Source organism: Sus scrofa, chromosome 5 (genome assembly GCF_000003025.6).
Source record: "Sus scrofa isolate TJ Tabasco breed Duroc chromosome 5, Sscrofa11.1, whole genome shotgun sequence".
Classification (NCBI taxonomy): domain Eukaryota; kingdom Metazoa; phylum Chordata; class Mammalia; order Artiodactyla; family Suidae; genus Sus; species Sus scrofa.
Genome location: NC_010447.5, coordinates 59565359 through 59592111, shown reverse-complemented (window position 1 = coordinate 59592111; position 26753 = coordinate 59565359). Strand labels below are relative to the sequence as shown.

Genomic DNA, 26753 nt, shown 5'->3' with positions numbered 1-26753 from the left:
TGTTTCCTTTGAGCCATGATGGGAACGCCAAGAGCATAGTCTTAAAGTCAGTCCCAGAAAAAGACTGGGCTTGGATGGGCAGGAACTCCAGCATTTTTTAGGGCCTGAGGCAGGGGCCGGGCAGCGCTGGTGCTCGGCCAGCTGCTGACCGCAAGCGCAGTTCCCCCAAGGCTGCATTCTGGGCCTCAAGTACCTCTCATGCCACTTCTTTACCCCCTGTACACTCCACTTCTTGGCTTGGACCTGCTGGAGGTGGGAGGACGAAACCAAGGCCACTTCAAGATGGAGGCCTGGGACTCCAGCTGTGCTAGGTGGGCTCTTAGCAGCATTTCCCAGCGCCCGCTGGCACGTGCAAAATCATCTCTGTTTCAGAATGTTTTCCTTCCCCAAGGCTGCATCAGGAAGTATCCCAGAGCAACAGGAGTTCATTCTCTCACGCTTCTAGAGGCTAGAAGTCTGAAGTCCAGGTGTGGGCAGGGCTGGTTCCTCCTGGAGCTGAGGGAGAAGCTTCCAGTGGCTGCTGTCCATCTTTGCTGCTCCTTGGCTTGTGGCCATGTCTCTGCCTCTGTCTTCCCACGGCCTCCTTCTCTGTGTGTCTGCCTCCTCTATGCCTGTGTATCTCCCCATGTCCTCTTCTTATAACGACACCAGTCACAGGGTTTGGGGCCGCTGGAAGGGCTGCTTGTCTCATGCATCTCCTCAGGTGGACCCCCGGCTTTGTGCGTCAAAGCTCTTCTGCTTCCAGGATGAGTCTGGGACTCCACACGCCGTCTGGTCTACCTGTGCGCTTCATCTCCTGCTGCCCACACTTTGGATTCATGCTGTGTTGATGGGCAGAGCTGTTGCAACCTCGGTGCCTTTGCGAATTCTGTTCCCTTGGCCTGGAATGCCCTTCACGTTACTCAGCCTCTTCTCCCTCCATCTGAAAAATGTACTCATCCTTTAAGCCGCTCCCCTGGACCACGTGTGTTCTTCAGGCATAACATGTAACAGAACACATGCTTTCTGGGGGGGGCATGGCACACGTGAGGCATAGGGAAATTCCCGGGCTAGGGGTCAAATTGAAGCTATAGCTGCCAGCCTACGCCACAGCTCACGGTAACACTGGATCGTTAACCTACTGAGCAAGGCCAGGGATCGAACCCACATCCTCATGGATACTGGTCGGGTTCATTACTGCTGAGCCACAATGAGAACTCCTGAACGCATGCTTTTGTTTCATTGCATCCTTCTCTCCTCCAGACTGAGCTCCTTCAAGGCAGTTTTCTTGTGAATCCCTGGCAGATATACACAAGATCATCCACAGCTGCTAAACTGCTGAAAAAATGTGGAGTGGCTTCAGGGATAGAAACTGAGTGTCATCTTTCTCTTACTTGTATCACATGTCCTGCAATCCTTGGTGTGTCGCTGGCTCTTGATGCTTCCTGGATGGTTTAGCGATTGGATGGAGGAGCCATGGTTAGCAAAAAGCTGGCGGGAGCTGTGGTTCATGGACACCCGACGTTCCATGAGTGTAATGAACCCGAGGCGATAAAATCCCCCTGTGCGTTTCTCCTCCAACTCAGATGCTTCTTATTTATTATTATTAATAATATTATTATTGGCCGTGCTCAAGGCATGGGGAAGTTCCCAGGCCAGGAATCGAACCTGCGTCACAGCAGCAGTTAGAGCCACAGCAGTGGCGACCTTGGATCCTTAAGCTGCTGAGCCACCAGGGAACTCCCTCAGGTGCTTCTTAAATGGGTCAGGGAGGGGGACAGGTGACATATTCCATCTTGCTGGTGAAGAAGTGCAGGCAAAGAAGGGAGACCCAGGGCTGAGGTTCTACAGCCCCAAAAGCCTCAGTGGCCTGGGTAAAGGGGTCAGCACCAGGAAGCTGGGAGAGCCGTCCGTGTTCCTGTTCAGTCCTGTAATCGAAGTGGAAGAGGGTGGTTCTGGCAGCCACGGCCCTCGGGGGATGGTGAGGGAGGGGTCAGCAGGGACCAGGCTCTGGGGCTCCCAGACCGAGGCAGACCCAAGCCTGTCCCCATGGAAAGTCACCCCTTCCAGCCTGGCAGCAGAATGAAGGTCCTCCCCCACCTCTGGAACAAGCACCCTTATTGTGAGGCTCTCTCTTCTCACTTCCAGTCACATGAGCTTCCCTTCTATGTCCCTCAACAATGCCACCTGTCACTCGAAGCCAGGTAACACTCAGAGCAGGAGAGCTCATGCCTGGCTCTCCAGACTCCCTGTCTGCTCTTTCTCCCACTGATTTCCGAGGGCCTCAACCTTGTTCCCCAGACCAAGAGCAAATATATGATTTTACCTCCTGGGTACCCCCCTGTCTTCCTCAGAGGCATCTTAAAATTACTCAGCTATTGAGAGTTCCTGTTGTAGCTCAGTGGTAATGAATGAACCCAGCTAGTAACCATGAGGACTTGTGTTCGATCCCTGGCCTCACTCAGTGGTTTGAGGATCCGGCATTGCTGTGAGCTGTGGTGTAGGTTGCAGATGCAGCTTGGATCCTGAGTTGATGTGGCTGTGGCTGTGGCTGTGGTGTAGACCAGCAGCTGCAGCCCTGATTCAACCCCTCGCCTAGACTGAAACTTTCATATGCCACGAGTGCGGCCCTAAAAAACCAAAAAAAAAAAAAAAGAAAAAAAACCAAAAAAATTACTCAGCTATCCCACCCTCCTCAGCCTCCCCCACCCCCACCTTCCAGAGCCCAGGCCCGCAGGGATTCTGGGGCTGGGGCTATGGAGGTGCAGATGCCCGGGGCTCAGAGTTGAAGCAGCACTCAGTCTAGGGCTGTGGAAGTGACTCCTTACATTTTGTGCCCTGAGTGCCTCACTCCAATCCTGACTTGGTGCTGGGCTGGTGTATTGTTTTCTTCCTGTTTTTTTTTTTTTTTTGGTCCCAGCATGCAGTGGCTTGATGGGGGATCTCAGTTCCCAGACCAGGGATTGAACCCCAGGCCACAGTGGTGACAACACTAACCACTAGACCACCTGGGAACTCCCCTGGGCTGGTGGATTGATAAAGGGATGGGAGGAGAACGGGAGGGTAAAAGGAGGGTAGAAGAGAGAGTGCTTAAAGGACAAGGTGGGAAATCTGAAGTCAACAGAAAAGTGGGGACCAGTGGGCACAGGTGACCAAGGGCAGTGCTTCGAGACAGGCATCCCCATAAAGCTCTCCCCTACATAGCCCTGGACCCACCAGACAGACGTCACTAGAGAACAAGGAGCAATAGGACAAATAAAACACACTCACCCTTTTCTCATTAGGTTTCCCTGCGTTTCTTGTCCTGGGGAGGGGTGGGGGGCGGGGCATGTGGAAAAAAGTCCCCAAGTCATAACCCTCTGCTTTACCTCCCTCCTCCGATTTAACTAACATCTTTTTCTTCTTGTCATGAACCTCACCCTAGCCTTGGTAATCCCGACTCCTAAATTGCTGGGGCCCGAAGAGCCCTTAGAGACAGCTGGGCCAGGACTTTTGAGCACTTGATCTGTGGCTGGTCCACACTGGCCAGTGCTATAAAACACACACTGGACTTTTGAGAACAAAATTGGAAACAAAAGAATGTAAAATAGCTCATTGATATTTTACAAAATATGGATTACATGTTGGAATGATAACGCCTGAGATCTTGGGTTAAATAAAATATATTATTACAATTAATTCCCCTGGAGTTCCCATTGGGGCTCAGCAAGTTAAGAATCCAGCTAGTATCCACAAGGATTCAGGTTCTATTGCTGACTTTGCTCATTGGGTTAAGGATCCGGTGCTGCCCAGAGCTGTGGTGTAGGTTGCAAACTCGGCTTGGATCCTGTGTGGCTGTGGCTGTGGTACAGGCTGGCTGCTGCAGTTCTGATTCGACCCCTAGCCTGGGAACATCCATATGCCACAGGTACAGCATTCCTCCACCCCAAAATAAATAAATAAATAAAAGCAAAATAAAATTAATTCCCCCCCCCTTTTTTTCTTCTAGCTGCTAGAAAGTTTCTATGTGTGGATGGCCTTCGTGGTTTTAATGACTTGTCCATGGGACAAGCCTGAAGAAGCTCAAATTCCTCCTTTAACAGATGAGACACACACACACACAAACACACACACACGTGCCTAGGAGCCTGGGAGAGGAGCAAGTGGACTTAGACCCTTGAGCTGCAGGCCTCAAAGGAAGCTTTCCAAGACTCAAAACCTCAGCTGTGGTTCCTTGACAGGGAAATAAAAACCTAACAAAGGTGGAGGCATTGTCTTCCAAAAGTCACTTTAAAAAAGCCCTTTAGAGGGAGTTCCCACAGTGGCACAGCAGGTTAAGGATCTGGCATTGTCCATTTGGCAGTGGTGGACACCTTAACCCAGGGCAGGGGTTAAGGTTCTGGCATTGCCTCAGCTGTGATGTAGGTTGCAGCTGCAGCTTGGATTCAGTCCCAGGGCTGGGAACTTCCATATGCTGCTGAGAAAAAAGAAAAAAGGAAAAAAAAAAAAAAAAAAAAAAAAAAAAGCCCATTGGACTCTGGAAACCTGGGGTTAGAGAAGTGAGGAGAAAGCTGGGAAGCCTAGGTCTTCCTTGTTTATTTATATGCATAGTACTCCAGGTTAGGTGACCAGGTGCGATAACTAACCTGCACCTTGAAAGCGCATAGGTCCCCTCCCCCAAGGCGGTGGGGTAGAACCTTGCCTGAAGCAGAGAGCCAGGAGGCAGCCACTCAGGCATTGTTTGACAAGTCAATAAAGACAGGTTTCAGTGGGATTGGCTTGATCGCTTAAGAGGGGTGGGCAGGGGAGGGAGCCGCAGATACCAAAGGCAAATTCCTTTATTTCATAATTTTATCTGGCATCCGCATTCTCCTCTCCCTGCATCCTCAAGGCTTTAAAAGAAGTAGTTAGGAAAGTGGAGAGATAACGATCTCTCCAGGTCTCCCGCCCGGGGCAGTGCCCGTCTCGGGACAGCTCTCACCAGTAGTCTGACCAGACTCTGGATCCGGGAGGACATTTTCCTTGGCCTCTACCTGCCGTGGCCAGGGAGCCCCCAGACAGTAGCCAGCTCCCCCTTTCCCGGGCCTGGCTTCCCATGGGACGCAGGAATCTCACCGGCGCTGCGGGCTGTCTAGCCCTTGCCCTTGGCAGACAGGAGTGCCCGGCGAGAGGGCGGGTGTGGCTCCCTCGAGGTGGTGACGGCTTGCAGCACGGATACAGAGCGGTCCCCTCTGACCCCTTTCCTCCGCGCCCTGAGACATCCGGGGCAGCTGATGCGCGGGGCGGGACGGGGTGGGTCCCCTGGGGTCCCTCCTCCCATCACCCCCACCACCTATTTCAAGGGTGACTATGCCGCTGACGTCAGGCGGCTTTTGGCTCATTCCCTGGCACGGGGACTTTTATTTTCATAACAGCATGCAGTGCCGCGGCACTGGAATGGGCGTGTCCTCTCCCCCTGACCCTCTCCCGCCCCTTGTCCCTCTGCTCACCCCCTTGCTCCCTCCTCCCTCCGAGGACAGCTGCCTTTATAACTGCTGGGCGCCGGGAGGGCGTAATCGCCGCCCGCGGACTCCCCAGCAGCTAGGGGCTCCGGTGCTGCCTCTACGCGCGGGAAGCAGCAGCGCCAAGTTCACCCTCCGTAGCCCAGGCGCCCGGGTAAGTGAGGCGCGCGAAGCTCGGAGCGCGCCAGACTTCGGACCTGAAATCCTCCGGGAGAACGGGGATGGGAGGGGGGATACCAGAGGGGAGAAATCCCGGTAGCGGACTACGGCAGGCTCGGAGAAAAAAAACCATCCCAGGAAAGAAACTCCTCGAATTTAACTCAACTCAGATCCCACCGCCACCACCGGAAACCGCCCCCCGCGCCCCCGTCCCGCCACCCCGGCTAAGATAGAGAGGCGGAGAGCAGAAAGTTAACCAGGATAAATAGTTTCTGTTCAGACATTGAACAAACTCAGGAGGTGGAATCCTGGCCAGGCAGGGGAGTAGTTTTGGGGTCAGATCAGGGGAAGAGAAAAGAAGATCTTAGAGGAATGGCAGGGACGGGGGGGAGGCGCAGGAAGAGGGAGGGGGTGACCCAGGTTCTGAAAAGTGCCCATTTATTTTGTCTTTCCACGACAAGCATGCCCTTCTGAATTTGGGAAGGTAGAAGCCTCCCCTTCTCTTGATGTGAGTGGGGGCCATCAGCTCATAGCATTCCCCCCACTTTGCTGTCTTCTGAGTTGCTCTGGACCCTCGGGGCTGAAGGTCGTTTGAATGTCCAGTAACAGCCCACCTTCAGGCAACAAGTAGACCCGGCTCAGGAATGGCCCTCAACTGTCCAAAGGGTCCCTTAAACCTCCACCTGGGGGTGGGAGGGAGGAGGAGGAGGAGGAGGCCAAGTCGGGATCAAGGAATTTGAAGGACTTTTCATTCCTGACTTCTTTCCAGGCTGATTTTTGCCAGAGGGTTTGTAGACGCCACACCTGTTGAAGGGTTGGGTTGAATCTGCCGGGGCTGTGGGCTCATTCCTGAAGGGGAGCACTTGAGCCACTTCAGATACAAAGGGCTTGGGCCAGGGGTGGAGTGAGGATAGGGGTCAGCGCTCCACCCTCCAGTCTGGGTGCTGGCTACCACCGGGAGAGGGAAGGAATGTTGGGGAGGAAGGGTCAGCAGGGGTGTCACCCGGGAGACAGGGCTCCTGGGGATGTGGGGAGGTGGGAAGCGCTCTCAGCCTTGAGTCAGGAAGCCTGTTTCCATCCCAGCTCTGCAGGCCATGTAGCTGTGAGGAGGCTGGGCCTGGGCCTTGAGTTTCTCCTAAAGGGTTTTGGAAAGGCCACAAGCTCCCTCCCAGGACTGCAATTCTAGCCCCTCTCTATCTGTGAATGTCTCTTTGGGGATCCTCTTTGGTCTGCTTCTTTGTATTCCACTTCTCAGTGGGAACTGAAGATAACAGGGTGTGAAGAAGAGTTTGGGCTGATTTTATGCTTCTCATCCTGGGGGTTGGTCTTCAGGTCCACTGCTATTTAAAAATCCACATGGGAGTTCCCATCCGTGGCTCAGTGGTTAACGAATCCTTCTAGTAACCATGAGGTTGCAGGTTCAATCCCTGGCCTCCCTCAGTGGGTTAAGGATCCAGCGTTGCCGTGAGCTGTGGTGTAGGTTGCAGACACGGCTTGGATCCTGCGTTGCTGTGGCTGTGGCATAGGCTGATGGCTGCAGCTCTGATTAGACTCCTAGCCTGGGAACCTCCATATGCTGCAGGTGCGGCCCTAAAAAGACAAAAGACCAAAAAAAAGAAAAAAAAAAGAAAAAAGAAAAAAGAAAAAAGAAAAAAATCCACAGATTGAGCTGAGGAAATGCAGGAAATGACGTGTTGGTGTAATAGGGCCCTGGAAAACAATGAATTGAATAATATTTTTGCTTGAGGAGTCTCGAATTTTCTGAGCAGTTTGGTGTGTTTGTTTCTACTTATATTCTTAGTTTTATTGCCTTGTGGTCAGAATATATAGTCTGTATGTTTCTTATTTTAGACCTTTTATTTGTGGTCTAAAATATTCTGTTTTTATAAATGTTCCATGACTGCTTCAATAGAAGAAATCATTTAGGGAGGGTTGGTAAACTAGATTCATGGCCAAACACATGCCACAGCCTATTTTTATAAATAAAGTTTTATGGGAACTCAGCCATGCTCATTGCCGCTGTATTATCTATGGATGCTGGCAGCTACAAATGGCCTTCAAAGCCTAAATTAGTGACTATCTGACCCTTTACTGAAAATGTATGCTGATCACAGATGTGGAGGGTCTGAATCACATGATTAATTATAGAGATCTTATAAAATATGAAGATAGGGCATATTTTGACTAGCATATCCATAGAACATTTATAAAATCTTACCATATTACTATTTATTTCTTCTATTTCATCTGCTAAAGACTGATAAAATCTCTTGAAACTATAGTATTTCTTTTGATTTCTCCTTGTATTTTTGGTAGCTACTGTTTTATGTATTTTGGTGTTATATTATTCAGTGCGTAAAAGTTCATGATGGGGAGATCCTGCTATGGCTCAGTGGTAACGAATCCAACTAGTATCCATGAGGATGTGGGTTTGATCCCTGGCCCTGCTCAGGATTAGGGATCTGGTGTTGCCGTGAGCTGTGTGTGGTGTAGCTTGCAGACATGGCTGGGATCTTGCATTGCTGGGGCTGTAGCGTAGGCTGGCAGCTGCAGCTCCAGTTCAACCCCTAGCCTGGAAGCTTCCTTTAAAAAAAAAAGCTCATGATGGTTGTATCTTCAGGGAATTCCCAGGGTATTCTGTTTTTTTTTTTTTTTTTTTTTGGTCTTTTTAGGACCGCACTCGCGGCATATGGAGGTTCCCAGGCCAGGGGTCGAATCAGAGCTGTTGCCGCCTGGCCTACACCACAGCCACAGTCACAGCCAGATCCAAGCCACATCTGTGACCTCCAGCACAGCTCGAGGCAACACCGGATTTTTAACCCACTGATTGAGGCCAGGGATCGAACCCGAAACCTCATGATTCCTGGTCGGATTTGTTTCTGCTGCACCAAGACAGGAACTCCCCAGAGTATTCTTAATTATTATAAAAAAGCTTTTAGGAGTTCCCGTCGTGGCGCAGTGGTTAACGAATCCGACTAGGAACCATGAGGTTGCGGGTTCGGTCCCTGCCCTTGCTCAGTGGGTTAACGATCCGGCGTTGCCGTGAGCTGTGGTGTAGGTTGCAGACGCGGCTCGGATCCCGCGTTGCTGTGGCTCTGGTGTAGGCCGGTGGCTACAGCTCCGATTCAACCCCTAGCCTGGGAACCTCCATATGCCGCGGGAGCGGCCCAAGAAATAGCAACAACAACAACAACAACAAAAAAGACAAAAAGACCAAAAAAAAAAAAAAAAAAAAAAAAAAGCTTTTAGGTCAATAGAATAGCTTTTTTGCCTTGAGTAAACTTTGTGTGATATTAATAAATCAACTCATACTTCATTTTCTTACCTTGAGCAAGCTATTATTTCACTTTGTACCTGATACATAACACTTGCAAGATAAACACCATCTGTTATTGTTGCTTTTTTTCATTTATTTTCATTTTTTCTGTTTTGACTTTTCTGAATCCTGTTGTTTTATGTGAAGTTCTTACTAGTATATTTAATTTAGTCTTTTCAAAATAAAAAGAATACCATTTACATTTATTGTAATAACAATTGCTTGCTATTGTCACCTAATTTTTGGCCATTTGGTCTGCTCATCTTCTCCCACATTAGAAAATCTATATTGTACTTTTAGATACACTGAGTGTATGGTAGTACCATTCTCAGAGTTTAGATAAATAGGCTAGTAAAGAGATGATAAGTTTAGCTTGGAAACATGAATATATTACCTTTATATGCTAAAATAAAATGCTTAAAAGAAGTTGTCTTTGAGATGGTATACCAGCAAAGGACTTCATTTTATCCACCTATTTTCTGAAAATTTTCTTAAAATTCTAGGCCTAAGAGATTTAGAAATTTCACTCAAAATATTAAGTTAAAAAAGGGGATTTCTAGTATTTTATATTCCAGTGATTTCTCTAAAGTTCACACGCTTTGTTTAGAATAGAGGAAGATGATTGTGTTCCTTGGTGGCCTAGTGGTTAAAGATTCTGCGTTGTCTTTGCTGTGGCTTAGGTCACTGCTATGGCTTGGATTCGATCCTTGGCCCGGGAACTTCTGCATGTCAAGGGCACGGCCAAATGTATATATATGTATATATGTGGGGAGAAAGAGTGAGGAAGATGATAATACTCCTGAAAGTGGAACTACCTGAAAGTGAGGAAATTGGGATGAATACTTTCATACTTATTTAGATCTGCCAGTGGTGGAATGATGATTTATTTCCTCCCAGTTACTGCATAGAAACTCAACTCAGCGATGTTATTCAGGTGTTATTCATAAGCGGTTGCCACAATGCATCACTTTTATGTCATCAGAATGTGGACGGCTTACCCAAAAGAGGCGATCTTGCAGATTTCCCTGTGGACACTTTCCACTTAAAACTAATCCTTCACCTAGGGCAGAGAAATTTCTGTGGGACTCCACCCTCCCTTCCCCCTCCCCCCCGTCTTAGAACTCAGCTCAAATAAAATAGGAGAATTAGCATCAGCACACATTCATCTCCCAAATCCTTCCTCTCCATTACTCACACTTGCTCATAAATAACTTGCTTTTAGTTACACAGACTGGTCAGTCTTAGTCTAAAATATTTGCTCAGAGTTCCCATTATGGCTCAGTGGTTAACGAACCCAACTAGGATCCATGAGAACACAGATTCGATCCTCGGCCTCGCTCAGTGGGTTAAGGATCTGGCGTTGCTGTGGCTGTGGTGTAGGTCGCAGATGTGGCTCAGATCCAGTGTTGCTGTGGCTGTGGTGTAGGCCGGCAGCTGTAGCTCCGATTAGATCCGTAGCCTGGGAACTTCTATATGCCGCAGGTGCGGCCCTAAAAAGGCAAAATAATAAATAAATAAATAAATAAAATATTTGCTCAACAACTATTGTGCAGGAGTTTCTGCTGTGGTGCAATGGGTTAAAGATCAGGTGTTGTTCTTGTGGCAGTGCTGGTTCGATCCCTGGCCCGGTGCAGCAGGTTAAGGATCTGGCGTTGCCGCAGCTGTGACATAGGTTGCAGCTGTGGCTCAGATTTGATCCTTGGCCAGGTAACTAACCTATGCTGTGGATGTGGCCCCTCAGTCCCCCAAAATGTTGGTGAATACAGGTACATTTATTTATTAACCTCCCCTCCACGCCCCCCCCAAAAAACCCCAACCACTGGGAAGAGCGCATAGGGAAGGGGATACCAACAAAGAGATTTTCTCTGTTTCCTTAAGAAGCTTGTCATCTGATAGGCTAGTTAGCACTGATATTAATGTATAATGTATGACATTTGAATGGAGAAACTTGAGTGTTGAGAAATCCTTAATTGTAAAAACTATGAAGAGATCTACAATTTTAGAATGAGTTGGGACTAATAATTAAAAAACCCTCAAGACAGAGGTAAGTTTGGGGCCAAATTTCTAAGAATACAGTAAATGGATTGTGACCAGGAGGAGAAGTGTTCCTTTTTGGCAAGGAGAATAACACATGTGTTGAGATAAAAGAGCAACTTTGTCAGAAATGGTCTTGGATGAGCCCCAGTTCCCTTCCAGATAGAAAATACTCCCGGGGAGTTCCCTGGTGGCTCAGCAGGTTAAGGATCTGGTGTGGTCACTGACGTGAACTTGCGTTTGATCCCCAACCCTGGAACTTCCGAATGCTGTGGGAGAGGCCAAAATAAAGGGGGGTGTGTGGAATTCCCTTCGTGGCTCAGCGGTAAATGAACCTGTCTAGGCTCCATGAGGATGCGGGTTCGATCCCTGACCTCGCTCAGTGGGTTAAGGATTCGGCATTACTGTGAGCTGTAGTATAAGTCACAGACACGGCTTGGATCCCTTGTTGCTGTGGCTGTGGTGTAGTAGGCCGGTAGCTGTAGCTCTGATTCCACCCCTAGCCTGGGAACTTTCATATGCCATGGATATGGCCCTAAAAAGAATAGAAAAAAAAAAAAAAAAAAAAGGAGCCCAGTGGTCTTGGGCAATTTATTTCATGTCTCTGTGCCCCCATTACCTCCACTGTGAAAAGGAGGTATAATAACAGAGCTGGTGTGAGGATTGAATGGTGTGGCCCAGAGTAAACCCCAAGAGACTTAGAATTTATCATTCCTGGATTCCTCCATGAACATGCCCCATATTCATCTGAGATTCAGCAAAGCTAAACTGAGCATCTCTCCCCACAAGCCTGTGTTTCTAAGCTCCATTTGGTCCTACCTTCCTAAGAATCTCCCATCTTTCAGATCTCATCCCCCTGGTCTCCACTCTAAATTCTTTTCTTTTTTCCCCATTAGGTAGAGTAGGTCATTGTTTTCCATGGCCCTCAGCATTCCCTGCACATTCTGTAACTCTTATTTGTTTGTTCTGTGACTCTGTTGGTTCTTGCAGGGGCAGTGGCCACGTTGCATGCCTTGTACACTTAGCACAGTACCAGACACAAAGTAGGCACTTAAACGTTTGTGGATTGACTGGAAGATTGGCCACATGCAGGATTGTTTGCTTTGGAGACTTCTGGGACATGGTTTAAATAGAGAGGCTTGAACAGATTTGTGGTTGCCAGGGGGGAGAGGTGGGTTGGGGGTTTAGGATTAACAGATGCAAACTATTATATATAGGTTGGATAAACAGGTCCTACTATATAGCACAGGGAACGATATTCAATATCCTATAAGAAAACATAATGGAAAAGAATATGAAAAGGATATATAGATATAGTATAACTGAATGATTTTGTTATATACCAGAAACCAACACAACATTATAAATCAATTATACTGCAATTAAAAATATTTAAATAAATAGAGACAGGCTGGAGTCAGGGAGAAAAATGTTCAAAGAGCATAATGGTGATTTAGACATGGCATGCAAGATCAAATTCCAATTAAGATTGCTCATAAAGGGATATTCTTCCTCATAATGTTACACTGGACATGTAACTTTGTCTCTTCAGGATCAGTCTTTTTGGAGTTCCCTTGTGGCTTAGCAGGTTAAGTATCTGGCATTGCCACTGCAGCGGTTGGGGTCACAGCTGGGCACGGATTTGGTCCCTGGCCTGGAAACTTCCACAAGCTATGGGTGTGGTCAAAAAAAAAAAAAAAAAAAAAAAAAGATTCAGGGAGTTCCTGTTGTGGTAGAGCAGAAACAAATCTGGCTGTTATCTATGAAGATGCATGTTCGATCCCTGGCCCTGCTCAGTGGGTTAAGGATCCAGCATTGCTGTGAGCTATGGTGTAGGTTGCAAACTTGGCTTGGATCTGGCATTGCTGTGGCTGTGGTATAGGGTGGCAACTGTAACTCAGATTCAGCCCCTAGCCTGGGAACTTCCATAGGCCTTGAGGGCAGCCCTAAAAAGCAAAAAAAAAAAAAAAAAGAAAGAAAGAAAAAAAGAAAAAAGAAAGAGTCAGTCTTCTCACCTACAAAATTGGTTGGGGGAATATTAAATGAGATAATAGATATAAAAGCATATAAATGAGTAAACACACATAAAAACTTATAGATTCTTAGCATCGAGTCTGGCTCGAAAGAAGACTCAGTATGTGACAGTAGTTGTCATTAGTTTTATTCATACTTACATTGTGACTGTTGTTATTGCTACTGATTGAATACGGCAGTGCCAGGCTGGAGAGATTTAAATGCTAGAAAATTGCCAATTTGCTTGGCTGGGATGGTTCAAAGGTTCAACTTTCAGAAACACTGGAGTTATTTGATATCATCTCCCTGGCATTAGTTCAAAGAGGTCACTGCCCCCCTCTTTTAAGATGACAGGAGATAGATCTCCTAAGGAGGAATGTTAAGATCAGCTCTGGGCGAGGTTCAGGGCCGAGGTAAATGACACTCAGATAATCTGGGGAGGCCTTCATGCGGCCAGTGGGGCAACCTTCTAGGCCTGGGCATAAGTAATTCCAGACCCTTCCCCAGCTCTCTGGGAAAGGAGAAGCTGGGAGACCCTTCAAAGGCTGGCATTTGACCTTGCATCCCAGTCCATGCCGTGTGTCAAGGCCACTCTCAGGTCAGTCCTGTAGGTGAGGGATCCCTTCGCGATGTTGCGTCCCTCCCCTGGGCCTGTGTTCAGACCCTTCGACTTCACCTCCAGCCCTGGTCTGGGGTTTTATTAGGAGTTTGCTGCACATGTGCTTTAAAAGAGGTGGGGCAAGGAATTCCTATTATAGCTGAGTGGGTTAAGACCCCGACTGGTATCCAGGAGGATGTGGGTTTGAATGCTGGCCTTGCTTAGTGGGTTAAGGATCTGGTGTTTCTGTGAGCTGGGGTGTAGGCCTCAGCTGCAGCTCTGATTTGACCCTAGATTGGGAACTTCCATGTGCTGCAGGTGTGGCCCTAAAAATAAATAAGTAAATAAATAAAAGCACAATTTTTTTTTTTTTTGCCTTTTTCTAGGGCCACACCTGCAGCATATGGAGGTTCCCAGGCTAGGGGTTGAATCGGAGCTGTAGCCACCGGCCTACACCAGAGCCACAGCAACACGGGATCCGAGCCACGTCTGCGACCTACACCACAGCTCACGGCAACGCCAGATCCTTAACCCACTGAGCGAGGCCAGGGATCGAACCCTCAACCTCATGGTTCCTAGTCGGATTTGTTAACCACTGAGCCACGATGGGAACTCCAAAGCACAATTAAAAAAAAAAAAATAAGAAAATTAAAGGAGATGGGGCAAGAAGGAGGATGAGGAGGAGGGAGAATAAGATTTGGAAACTGTCTTCATGGAGCTTCCCAGAGGGATGGACAATGGAGCACCGTTTCAGAGCATCTGGGTCAACACCAGACCCCCTGTTTACAGAGAGGATGAGGTTCCAGGAGCTGGTGTCCATGCACAGAGGCAGCCGGAACCCCTCTTTCCTAAAAGGGTGGAGTCAGAGGCCCGGAGTTGAGCTCAGTGACCCCCTCCCTCCCTCCCTGCCTTCCTCCCTCTCCTCCTCCCCACCTCCGCCCCCCGCCAGTCCCCTTTCTGGTTCTTCTTTTTCCTTTCCCGCTCCCTTCCTTTCCTCCCTCTTTTGGCTTTTGTTTTTTTAACCTTTCGGTCATGTCCTGACTCATTTGAAAAGGGCTTAAGGCAGCGCCAAGGGATTTCATGGTCTCGGTTGTGGGTGTCAGTGAATTACTGGATGGGGGCAGTTGGTCAGCAGTTGCAAGAAGTAAAGGGATCTCACCCTTATGACTCAGAGTCCTTCCTTATGCCCCCGGCAGGAGCGACACAGTAGAACCTCACCATCACCCTCCAGAGCACAGGGCTTAGTCACCAGGGGACTGGGTGGGAGCCAATGACTGGATTTCAGCAAATCCCTCTCTGCCTCCTGGGAACACCTCAGGATCCAAGCTACCAGGAGATCCTGGAGTCACTCAGACAGGAGCCCAGCTGTGGCCAGAGGTCCTATCTCAGACCCCTGAAGAGGCTGGGAGCAAGGGGGTTAGAACTGAGGATGCAGATTGAGGGCTTGTGAGAAAACCAGGTACCAGCCGCCCCACTGCCGTCGCAGGAACAGCCCCTGCTCCCCCACTGGACTCCACGTCTACCCACGTGTTCCGTCGGGCATCCTGGTTAGGTGTCTTAGACTAAGACTTGGGAGAGACTTTTTAATTTTAATTTTTTTTTTTTTTTTTTTTTTTTACTTTTTAGGGCTGCACCCATGGCATATGGAGGTGCCCAGGCTAGGGGTCCAATCGGAGCTACAGTTGCTAGCCTACACTACAGCCACAGCAACGCAGGATCCCAGCTGTGTCTGCAACCTTCACCACAGCTCAAGGCAACGCCGGACCCCAGCCCACTGAGCGAGGCCAGGGATCGAACCTGCATCCTCATGGATACTAATCAGGTTCCTTTCCACTGTGCCACAACAGGAACTCCCAGGGAGACTTTTACTAGCTCATTCCCCGCCTTCACAGAGCCTTTGAATCTAGAAGGAGATACAGATTCACCAACAGACACTACAGGGTTTTGTAATAAACACCACTGCAGGAAATACAGAGGCTCAGGGAATTTGTGAGGTGCATCTCACCAGACTAGGGCCTCCAGGAAAGCATCCCTGGAGAGGGGACCTTTAAGAGGATGGATAATAGGGCCCATCAGGGAGAATGTCCCCTGACAATGTTTGAAGAGAGATGGTGGATAATAAGAAGCAGGTATATTGGGACAAGGAGAAGAGTGTGGTGTGGTTTGAGGCTGGAGAAGCTGGTGAGGCTGGTGAGGCAGCAGGGACTGGAGGTGCAGAGGTTATGACTCTTCCCCTGGATATGGATAGAGAGGCTCTGAGAGGGCAAGCCTGGAGACAGAGAGCTCGGCCTTCAGAGTGGTCCAGGCAGAGACGATGGTGGGCTGACTTAGGGCTGGGAGAGGTGGTCGTACCCAGGAGATACTGAAGATGCAGGATTGATAGGACCTGGATGATGGACTAGGGGTTTCCTAGGCCACTTCCTGATCCAGTGGTAGACTTTTTTTTTTTTTTTTTTGTCTTTTTGTCTTTTTGCCATTTTTCTTGGGCCGCTCCCGCGGCATATGAAGGTTCCCAGGCTAGGGGTCTAATTGGAGCTGTAGCCGCTGGCCTACACCAGAGCCACAGCAACTTGGGATCCAAGCCGCGTCTGCAACCTACACCACAGCTCACGGCAACACCGGATCATTAACCCACTGAGCAAGGGCAGGGACCGAACCTGCAACCTCATGGTTCCTAGTCGGATTTGTTAACCACTGCGCCACGACGGGAACTCCCCTGATCCAGTGGTAGATCTTAAGTTGGCTTTTAGCGCCACTGCCTTGGGTCTACGAATGGGGAGACCTCTGGGATGCCCTCCTACCTCGCTTTCTCATCTCCCCCACAGGCCCTTCTGTCCTGCCCTGTCTACGGCCAAAGAGCACACACAGCCAGTCTGTAGATAGAGTCATTTTTTTTTTTCTGGGTGGGAATTTGAGGGTCTGCATAACTCTGAACAGTTGGAGCAACTTGCCAAGGGCAGGCTGCATGTCTCAGGAAGTTAACCCATGCTCACAGCCTAAAGCAACAGCCGAACACTAGTGCAGTCACCCCATTTCTAACTGGCAGGTCCTCCCCGGCTTTGAAGATCTTACCAGACCAAGGGATGTACCCCTTGTGTTAAATGACACCTCTTGTGTCACCTTAAGACCTGTGATGCTGGAGTTAGAATTCAGGTTCGAATGCTGGTCTTTCCTCTTACTAGCTGGGTGACTCTGGGGAGTCAGCCACTTGCTGTAACTGTAGAACAGGAATAATAACAACACGAGCTATTTCATAGGGTGGTTGCGAGGATGAGACAAGTGAACTGTGTACCACCACGCCTGATCCATGGTGAGAACGAGTTAGGAGACCTGCCCTCCCCTTCCAGAGCAAGTCCAAGAGTAAATGGTTTCTTTCTGTCCCTGTGTGGTCTTTGTTTTTTTTTTTTTTTTTTTTTTTCGTCTTTTTGCCATTTCTTGGGCCGCTCCTACGGCATATGGAGGTTCCCAGGCTAGGGGTTGAATCAGAGCTGTAGCCACCGGCCTACACCACAGCCACAGCAACTTGGGATCTGAGCTGCGTCTGTGACCTACACCACAGCTCACGGCAATGCCAGATCCTTAACCCACTGAGCGAGGCCAGGGATCGAACCCACAACCTCATGGTTCCTAGTCGGATTCGTTAACCACTGACAAAGCCACCATGGGAACTCCCCTGTGTGGTCTTTGTAGGAGCAAGTCCTTTCTTGGTGGACCCTGGGTCTCTCTGCCCTTGACTCTGGTTACGAACGATAGTCCACGTGACAGTTTTCTCCCGCTCCAGCCCTAGTTTCTTCTCCCAGGCTGTTGCTCTAGCTCCTGGCGGTTTCTGTTCCCGAATGCTGATTGCTTCACTTTTCCACCTCAAACCCTGCTTTCTAGAAGACCTCCGCTTCTCAGAACCCTGTCCTTCTTTCCTAGCCACCTTCCCTGCGGCTCACCTGGGCCCTTCCCTGCATGACCTGGCGCCTTCTCACTGCAGACTTGCTTGGTAATGAGTTTGGTGCGTTTTATTTCCCTCTGACAAAGTTGGAAGTGCTTGGGACATTTCAGACCTGTTGTGCAATCCCTGTCATGCTGGGGAAGGGGTGGAGGAGGGCTGAGAGGTGAATTAGGAAGGATAATTTCAAACAATGAGTCACTCAGATAAAAAAATATTTACTAAGAAGTGTTTTTAAAAAAAGCATTTATGAGAGAATTGAGAAATATGACCCCTCACTGGATACATGAGGTTAAAAAATCATTATTAATTTTTAAAGTGGGACTAAGTTAAAAGAAGAGTTTTATCTTTTTTAGAGAAACATACCGAAGTATTTATGTATAGAATGATACAATGTCTGGGATTGCTTAAAAATGATCTAGCAAGTGGGGCGGGGATGTAAATGAAGCAAAATTGGCCATAGACCAGTTGTTTTTTGTTTAAATTTTTTTGGCCATGCCTACAGCATGTGGAAGTTCCTGGGCCAGAGATCGAACCCATGCCACAACAGTGACCCCAGTCCCTGCAGTGACAATGCTGGATCCTTAAGCCACTGTGTCAACAGGGAACTCCCTAGAGAGGTTTTTTTTTTTTTTTTTAAGGGCCATAACCACAGCATACGGAAGTTTCCAGGCCAGGGGTCAAATCAGAGCTGCAGCTGCCGAGCTATACCACAGCCACAGCAACGCAGGGTCTGAGCTGCGTTGTGACCTACACTGAAGCTCATGGCAATGCTGGATCCTTAACCCACTGAGCGAGGCCAGGGATCGAACCTACATCCTCATGGATACTAGTTGGGTTCGTTACTGCTGAGTCACAATGGGAACTCCAAGAGAGGTAATTTTTGAAACCAAGTGATGAAGACACAAGCCTCTATTATACTATTCTTTTTATTTTTGAGTATGCCTGAATTTTCCTATGATAAAAACTTAAACATTTTAAAAAACATGTTTTAAAGGTACTTCAGGGCCTATTTCTCCATTTCCCTTGCATGACTGAGGTTGGAAGGTGGAGGTGAAATTGGGGGAAATGGGTTGGCTGTCCTTTCCATACCCACTGTCCATTGCTCGTTTTGTTACTTAAAAAACTGGAGGAGGGTGTTGAGTCAAAAGACACGACCAAACCAAAAATCAGGAGAAAGAAGGATTTATTATTTGCAGCAAGTAAGGAGAACACCAGGGATCTTTCCCAAAGCAGTGTCTCCTCAAACAGCAAAACTGGGGTAGTTTTAAGCTAGGGGTACATGCATATTCATGGAGGGGCTTGGGAGGTGGTGGTTAATCAATGCGAGCTTCAGTTGATTGAAGTCACAAGGGTAAGAAAAGGTCCACATCAGAGTTCCCTGGTGGCTCAGTGGGTTAAGGACCTGTTTCACTGCTGTGGCTCGGGGCACTGCTCTGGCGCAGGTTTGATCCCTAGCCCAGGAACTTTTGCATGCCTGGCAAAAAAATAAAATAAAATAAAATAAAATAAAATAAAATTCCAAGATGGAAATAAAGTTTATTTAAAAAAAATAGAAAAAGTCAACATCATCTCCCCTTAGGTTCCAGTTGATCTGGTGGTTACTTAAAGATGACTACTTTACTAGCGCTTTATTAGCACTTCAGGCTAATCTTTAGGTAGAACTAGGAGTCTTTATAACTTATTAGTTGTAATACCATATTGCTGAGACCTGTTCATGAGCAAGCACTGTAGTCAGGCTTAGATCACAAAGTGCCTTCAGGAGTTCCCACTGTGGTGTGGTGGTTTAATTATCTGGCTTGTCTCTGTGGAGGTGCCTGTTCCATCCCCAGCCCAGTGGGGTGGGTTAAGGATCCAGCATTGCTGCAGCTGTGGCATAGATCACAGCTCTGGTTCGGATTCGATCCCTGGCCCAGGAATTTCCATATGCCACAGTTGTGGCAGAAAAAGAAGAAGAAGAAGAAAAAAAAAAAGACTTCAGCCAAAAATGGCTTCTCTTATGTCAAGAGAGCCATGCTTGGTTTCCTTTCTCCAGGAATCCCCTACCTTATCTGTTTAGTGTCAGATGCTGGTCTGTAGGCACCAGGAGACCCAGAGACACAAGCCCTTCCTGCACAGAAGTGAGGGGCCTAGGGGTCCAAGTGTGTGTGTGTGGGGGGGGGGGGGAGTCTCTGCCTTACTGTCCCTCTTAGGCAGCGCCAGAACCATCCTTTGGTAGAAAACCTCATCCATCTCTCAAGATGGAAAGTCATCAGGTTCAAAGTCCTTTATAATGATCAGGTCATTGTAACAACAACTACTTATCAACAAACAGCACTGCCCTGAGGGGTGGGGAAGAGCCAGGCAGGGAGGGTGAGAGAAATACCTTTCCAGCAGGACACCGCCCTTATGATTAATCCGAGAGGGAGCGAGGCAGGGAGGTGGGGAGGGAAGAGAATGCAGGAGCCTGGTCCCTTCCCTCCGCCGCTGCCCTTGAATTACACGGGGCTCTTCCTCTTCTGCATCTTCGGCGCCCCCCTTCCTTGTTCTGTGGCATCCAGGGCGAGGCTCTGGTATCAGACTCTGGGCCCCTGGATTTCAGAGGTTGCCCATACTTGAAGCTCGTTTGCTGTTCTTCTCCCTCCTCCATCCCGTTCTGCACTGCCCTGTGGAAATGGAACCTTACCCGTTCTTTGCTCTAAGCTCTGCCTGTGGTAGGGAAGATGGGGGTGTCATTTCCCTGGGGTGGAGTGCAGGTGACAGACCCCTGGACAGGGAAAGCCACGGGAAGGCTGTGGCCGTGGTGGCAGATTTGGCCCGTCTCTCTCTTCCACTACAGCATGGAACGTGTCTGATGGCGCTTCCCCTTTACTCTTGAGCATCTCAACGAGCGATTAACTCAGTGCTCAGCTGAAAGAATGGCTGTGTGATACAAAGGAAAGCTTGAGAGGCACATCTCATGACAAAGTTAGGAAGATAGATTTAAGCTATCAATTATGTAAGTTATTTTATGTGAACACAGCACCCATAATCTAACATCTACATAATATTCATGTGTGTATGTGTTACATTGCATGGACATATATGTAATTTTTTCCTCATTGCTCTGTGAGTAAAAATGCAGGACCATGACTATCTCAACAAACTAGAGTGATGATTTTGCATCTTTAAGGGAAGCAGGTGTTTGGATTCTCTCTACGTGGAAGAGGACAGCCCTGGAGGGTCAGCCAGTCATGACTCATTACTGTGCTCTGCCTTGTGGTCTGATCTTGGCGAGACACAGTGGAAGGGGCAGGAGGGGGTGTGTTCTTTTTGTCTTGGGTTGATCACAGCACCCCACTATGCTGTGAAGGGCCAGAGAAATCATGTTTATAAGCATCTATGGGTATGTGGTGAAGAAATCCTGAGCTGTTTCTTCCGCTATAAGGAAAGACCCTCTGGACATTTTGTACTTTTTCCTGCTTCTCAATCCCAGCTCTTCTTCTTGCTGCTTTCTTTCTGCACATTTTCTCCCAATTTGGCACTAGAAGAGGCCAAGAGCTTTCACTGGTGCTTTTCGATAGAGGGGGTCTTGAGCTTTCCCTTCATCTTCTTCCCTTTTTTTTTTTTTTTTTGGCCCACACTTGCAGCATGTGGAAGTTCCTGGTCCAGGAATCGAACCCAGGCCAGAGCAGCAGTGACACTGAGCCACTGCAGTGACAATGCCAGGTCCTTAACCCACTGCTCCACATGGGAACTCCAGCTTCCCTTCTTCCAACTCTGCCCCTTGCTCTTGCAGCTTGCCCGTGCCTCCTCTCCTCCCCCAAAAAAGTAAGTTTGTAAGTTCAGGGGCAAAACCCTGGCTAAGTATGCGGAATTGTTTCTGAATCCTTTTTGGTCCCCTGTGCCCAGCTTTGCTGGGAGAGTCACCCTCATCCCCACTTTGCTTTCCTGCAGGACCAGAATGGCCACGGCAGCTCCCAGCGGTTGCCGCTCGAACCTGGACCCCCGGTACTACAGACTATGTGATCAGAAAGCAGTTTGGGGCATCATCTTAGAAGCATTGGCCGCCTTGGGGGCTGTGAGCTCGGTGACCTTCATGGTCGCCCTCCTGGTCCTCATCTGCAAGGTGCAGGACTCCAACAGGCGCAAAGTGCTCCCCATCCAGTTCCTCTTCCTCCTGGGCGTGCTGGGGGTCTTCGGCCTCACCTTCGCCTTCATCATCCAACTTGACGGCAGCACGGGGCCCACACGCTTCTTCCTCTTTGGCATCCTCTTCGCCCTCTGCTTCTCCTGCCTCCTGGTTCACGCCTTCAACCTGACCAGGCTGGTCCATGGGAGGCGGGGGCTTTCCTTGCTGGTGATGCTGGGCCTGGCCGTGGCCTTCAGCCTGGTGCAGGATGTCATCGCCGTCGAGTACATCGTCCTCACCATGAACAGGACCAACGTCAACATCTTCTCTGAGCTGCCTCCGCCTCGGCGCAACGAGGACTTTGTCATGCTGCTCATCTATGTCCTCTTCCTGATGGTGCTGACCTTCCTTACGGCCTCTTTCGTTTTCCGCGGACCCTTCACTGGCTGGAAGAGACACGGGGCCCACATCTACTTCACCACGCTCCTCTCCCTCGCCGTCTGGGTGGTGTGGATTGCCCTGCTCTTTGTTCCTACCCCTGGGCCCCAGTGGGATGACACCATCCTCAGCACAGCCTTGGTGGCCAATGGCTGGGTTTTCCTGTTGGCTTACGTGGTACCCGAGTTTCAATTGCTCACCAAGCAACGGAACACCATGGATTACCCTCTGGAAGATGCTTTCTGTAAACCTCAACTCATGAAGCAGAGCTATGGTGTGGAGAACCGAGCTTACACTCAAGAGGGAATCACTCAAGGTACAAAGCCTGGCTGGGTGGAGAATTCCTTATGGAAAATGGGGCCGAATCCTAGGATATTACAGCTGTAAGGAACACGCAAGATGATAGGTGTCATTCTCCTAATTGAAAAGATAAGGTCCTTGAGGCTCAGATCTTGCTTAAAATCATCCAGCTAGTTAGAGATGAAGCTTGCCTCTGGCGTCTTTATCTAGTACTGTCTACACAATGCTATGTAGATTTCTCTGAATCAAACACGGTGGAGGGAGTTCCTGTTGTGGCTCAGCAGTTAGTGAACCGGACTAGCATCCATGAGGACACAGGTTCTATCCCTGGCCTTGTTCAGTGGGTTAATGATCCGACATTGCCATGAGCTGTGGTGTAAGTCACAGACTCAGCTCAGATCCTGAGTTGCTGTGGCTGTGATGTGGGCCAGCAGCTACAGTTCTGATTCGACTCCTAGCCTGGGAACCTCCATATGCCATGGGTGCAGCCCTAAAAAGACAAAAGACAAGGAAAAAAAAAAAAACAACAAACCATGATGGAGCGAGCAAAGGACTGGAAAAAGCAATGATTAGAGAAATTCCTACAGACAGGTGGATGAGCTCGTGTTCCTTATCAAAGACAACTAGGCAATCCTTCCAGAAATGTGGACCCTTTGTAGCCTGGGGGGCGTAAAGCCCAGCCAGGCAGTGACTCCAGAACACAGAGCCGGGAGAAAGCTCTTTTATCATAAACCAACAGGGCTTTCCATAAAGTTCCCGAGGGTTTCCATGTAGCCTGAAGAGCTATAGCCTATTGCCTGTCTCTGGCTCCTGGGAGAGAATTTTGCTCTTGCCTGGAGTCATGAGCAGCCAGGCTACACTGACAGCAAAACACAAAACAAAAAACAAAAGCAAAACACTGCCTTTGCTCATTCGCCTCTATGTATTGGTCTCTTGCGTTTCTATCAGTCTCTGGGCCTTATCAGGGAGGGGAGTGGGTTTGGGACAGGACTGAGAGACCTCCAAGGCCAGGTTCATAGCTCCAGCCAGCACATTTCTCTGCTCTCAAAGCCTGCGGTGCACAGCTTGCTGCTGTTTCTCTCTGCTGCCCTGGTCCCTTCCCTGTGCACTTGGAAGACTGAAGGGAAGGGGAGGGGGTGTTTTATCACCCACCGGCTCATGTCCATTCCGTCCCCTCCCCTCTGGACCCCGTGTTATCGTTTCCTAACTAATCTTCCTTCTTTAACCCTTCTTTCCATTTTCTGGCCGCTGTCAGCTTCCTCTCCCTAACATACTTCTCTGGCCACCACCCCTTTCTGCCCACACACCTCACTGGCTCCCCCACTATCCACTGCATTGACCGAATCCTTGGGGAGCCTTTTCACAGCCTGAACCTCACCACCGCTGAAGCTGTGCTCTCCGTTCAAATGAACCGAGTCCCCGCACTTTCCTGCCTGTGTGTGACTTGTCCTTCCCTAACCTCACCCTTTTCCAGGTGTGCTCAGTCTTAGCTCCGCCCGCAGAGCTCAAGGCCTTGGCAATGCTCTTATCAGGGTCTGTCTCATCCTGTAGCTATTTGTGTGATGGTCACATATTCCAGACTCTTCAGCAGCAGCCTCAGGGCAGCAATCCTTCTGGTCAATCCTCCTGTTCTTCATATCTTACCCACAGAGGGTGTTTAGGTATTTATCGAGTAAATTGCACAGGTAACTGGTGGGAAATGGATGGAGTGCTTTCAAGATATACTCATGATGAGCGGATGTTTACTCGTCTGTTCTGGAGCTTCAATCTCTCCGATTGTCCCCCAGTACATAGAAGACAATTGCTCATACATTCTGTCCCTTCGCAAGGAAAATTATAACACGTGTCTCCCCTTGTCAGGCAGGTAGAGAAGTGGTAAATCCTCAGAGAGAGCCACTCTAGGTACATCTTTGGCCAGATCTTTGAAAAGACTGGTTTCAAATGTGCTTTGGAAGTGGTCCTGGGATGAGAGGCGTCTGGAGAGGTTTTGGAAGGCATTTCCCTAGCAGTTATACGAGGCTAGTTATTCATTTATTCAGCCAGTTTGGGGCTGACTCTGTGCCTGGTCCTGGGCTTGAGGACAATCTCCTTCCTTGAGAAACTGACCATCCACCAGGGAGACAGACTGAAATGAATTGTGTGTCACGCTTTGAAAAATGTCTCAGCTGGGTGAGCACAGGTGGGGGCACGGGGTAGGGACTGTGGCATTAACTTGCTCCTCTCCGGCTGTTTCAGGTACCGAGGAGACAGGCGATACGGTCTATGCGCCATACACCACCCACTTCCAGCTGCAGGTAAATGAGCTTTCTCCTTTCTCATCAGCGGCATGAGCACCCCAGGAGCGTGTGTCCTATGGGAACAGATGATGGTGCCATTTTGATGGCCCCTGGGTGCCACTGGGGAAGGATGACTGGGAGTTCCCACTGTGGCACGGTGTGTTAAGGATCCGGCTTGTCTCTGCGGAAGTGCTGGTTTGATCTCTAGCCCGGCACAGTGGGTGAAGGATCTGGTGTTACTGCAGCTGTGGCATAGTCATAGTTCTGGCTTGGATTCAATCCCTGGCCCAGGAACTTCCATATGCACAGGTGCAGCCAGGAAAAAAAGAAAAAAAAAAAAAAAAAAAAAAAAAGAAAGAAAGAAAGAAAGGGAATTCCTGCTGTGGCACAGTAAAAACAAATCCAACTAGTATGCATGAGGATTTGAGTTCTAGCCCTGGCCTCCCAGGGTTGCCACGAGCTGTGGGTGTAGGTCACAGACACGGCTTGGATCCCGAGTTGCTATGGCTGTGGTATAGGCCGGTAGCTGTAGCTCTGATTCGAGCCCTACCCTGGGAACTTCTGTATGCCTGGGATGCAGCCATAAAAAGGGAAAAAAAAAAAAAAAGAAAAAAGGATGACACGTCTACTTGTAATCTGCCTCACGGGATTAGGACAGGAGACAGGCCTGCAGGGCAGGGAAGGGTTTAGAGCAAGGGGAGGAAATTTCGACTCCTGCTGGGTTGGGGTGCCCCGGAAGTGGCTGGGAAGTGGCACAGCTTTAACACTGTGAGCATTTCCTTTCCAGAATCGGAACTCCCCCAAGGACTTCTCCATTCCTCGGGCCCAGACTCGGGTCAGCCCCTACAGTGACTACGGAGGAAGAAAAGATGTCAGTTAACCGGTCCCAGAAGGTGGGATGAACCCAGCAAGTCAGCAGAGCCAGCGGGGAGGTCACGGGATGCAGGCCTGGTCCTGAGCCTTCCAGGGAAGCTGTACAGAGCATCACAGGAAGACCTTCCCTCCCCGCAGCCGCGGTCGCGGTTCTTCTGTCCCGAGGTTGGAGAAGGCTGGCAGGACTGCAGTTCTTGGCCGCTCTCTGGTTGTTCCCTTTGTCCCCAGCCTTAGGCTGCTTCTCTGGAGCGGGGGACTAGGGCTCAGGTCATCTGACTATACGCTGGCTCGTTCAGCCTCAGATGCCACCTCTTCCACCTCTGAGCTAGTTCTGTGACAATGGCTTAGCTCTGAGCAGAGCTGCAAATCTGAGCAAAACCCGCAAAGGCCCGTCTCTCAGGCCACCCCGCCCACACCCACGTCTCCCTGGTGCCTCCCTTTGTGCCTGGATGGGAGGGGCTGAAAGTCACCCTAAGCTCGCTCCCCACTGTGGTGCTGCCTGACCAGGGTCCCAGCGCCGATTCACACCCAGACTCGCCATCAGTCCCCAGACTAACCTCTCCCTGCGCCTCACCAGGGGTTCTCCCTGGCCCCCACCAGCAGACCAGCCTGATTTCTCTTTGCCAGGAGAACGTGTGCACTGTTTTGCTCTAAGTCCCTGTGCCAATCCTCCTCCCATCCCCTTGCTCCTCAGCCTCTGTAAATAGTCATCCCTACGGGTCTGGACGTGGGTATTGTCCACACACGGGGGGAGTATTCCTTGTAAAATAAGTTATTCACTGCTCTTCACTGGAGATGCAATAAAGGTGCGGTGGCAACTCTTTGACTGTGGCTGCAGCAGGATGACCGGTGGGCACTAGACACGGGGACAGTCGGCAGCCCCTCGTCTTCACGTGGGAGCGGCAGTTGGAGGTTCCCTTCCACTGGGTGTGGATTGACCTTGCCCCATGCGTCTTTCCTCCTCCTCACGGCTACCACAGGAGTGTCCACCCCCGTGTTTTTGGGTGGGGGAGCCAAAACCCTGGACCCAAGGTTTTTCTCCAGAAGAACAGGAGTGGCAACCTCGGGATGGGACTGGGCAGCCCAGATCAGACGGGGTGGAGCCCTCAAAGCCAGTGTCACGTTTCACCCGAGGTTGGATTGTCGCGGGGGATAAAGCCAGATCCCTAATTTGACAGAACTGGTTCATATTATTTCTTGGAAAAGACAGGGTAGCTAACAATGATCATTTACTTAATCCCAGGTACGGCTCTGTGGGGC

At 49.4% G+C, this 26753-nt stretch overlaps 1 protein-coding gene across 2 annotated transcripts; it reads left to right on the top strand.

Moving 5' to 3' along the window:
- Window positions 5471-26319, top strand: GPRC5A (G protein-coupled receptor class C group 5 member A). 2 transcript variants are annotated; one of them, XM_021092325.1, is made up of 5 exons: window positions 5516-5613; window positions 20335-20493; window positions 21432-22360; window positions 24580-24638; window positions 25408-26319. In XM_021092325.1, coding segments are annotated over exons 2-5 (1083 nt in total). In that variant the 5' UTR covers window positions 5516-5613; window positions 20335-20491; the 3' UTR covers window positions 25501-26319. The 2 variants fall into 2 exon arrangements, with proteins under 2 accessions (XP_020947985.1, XP_020947984.1); XM_021092326.1 differs by lacking the exon at window positions 20335-20493 and having other exon boundaries at window positions 5471-5613.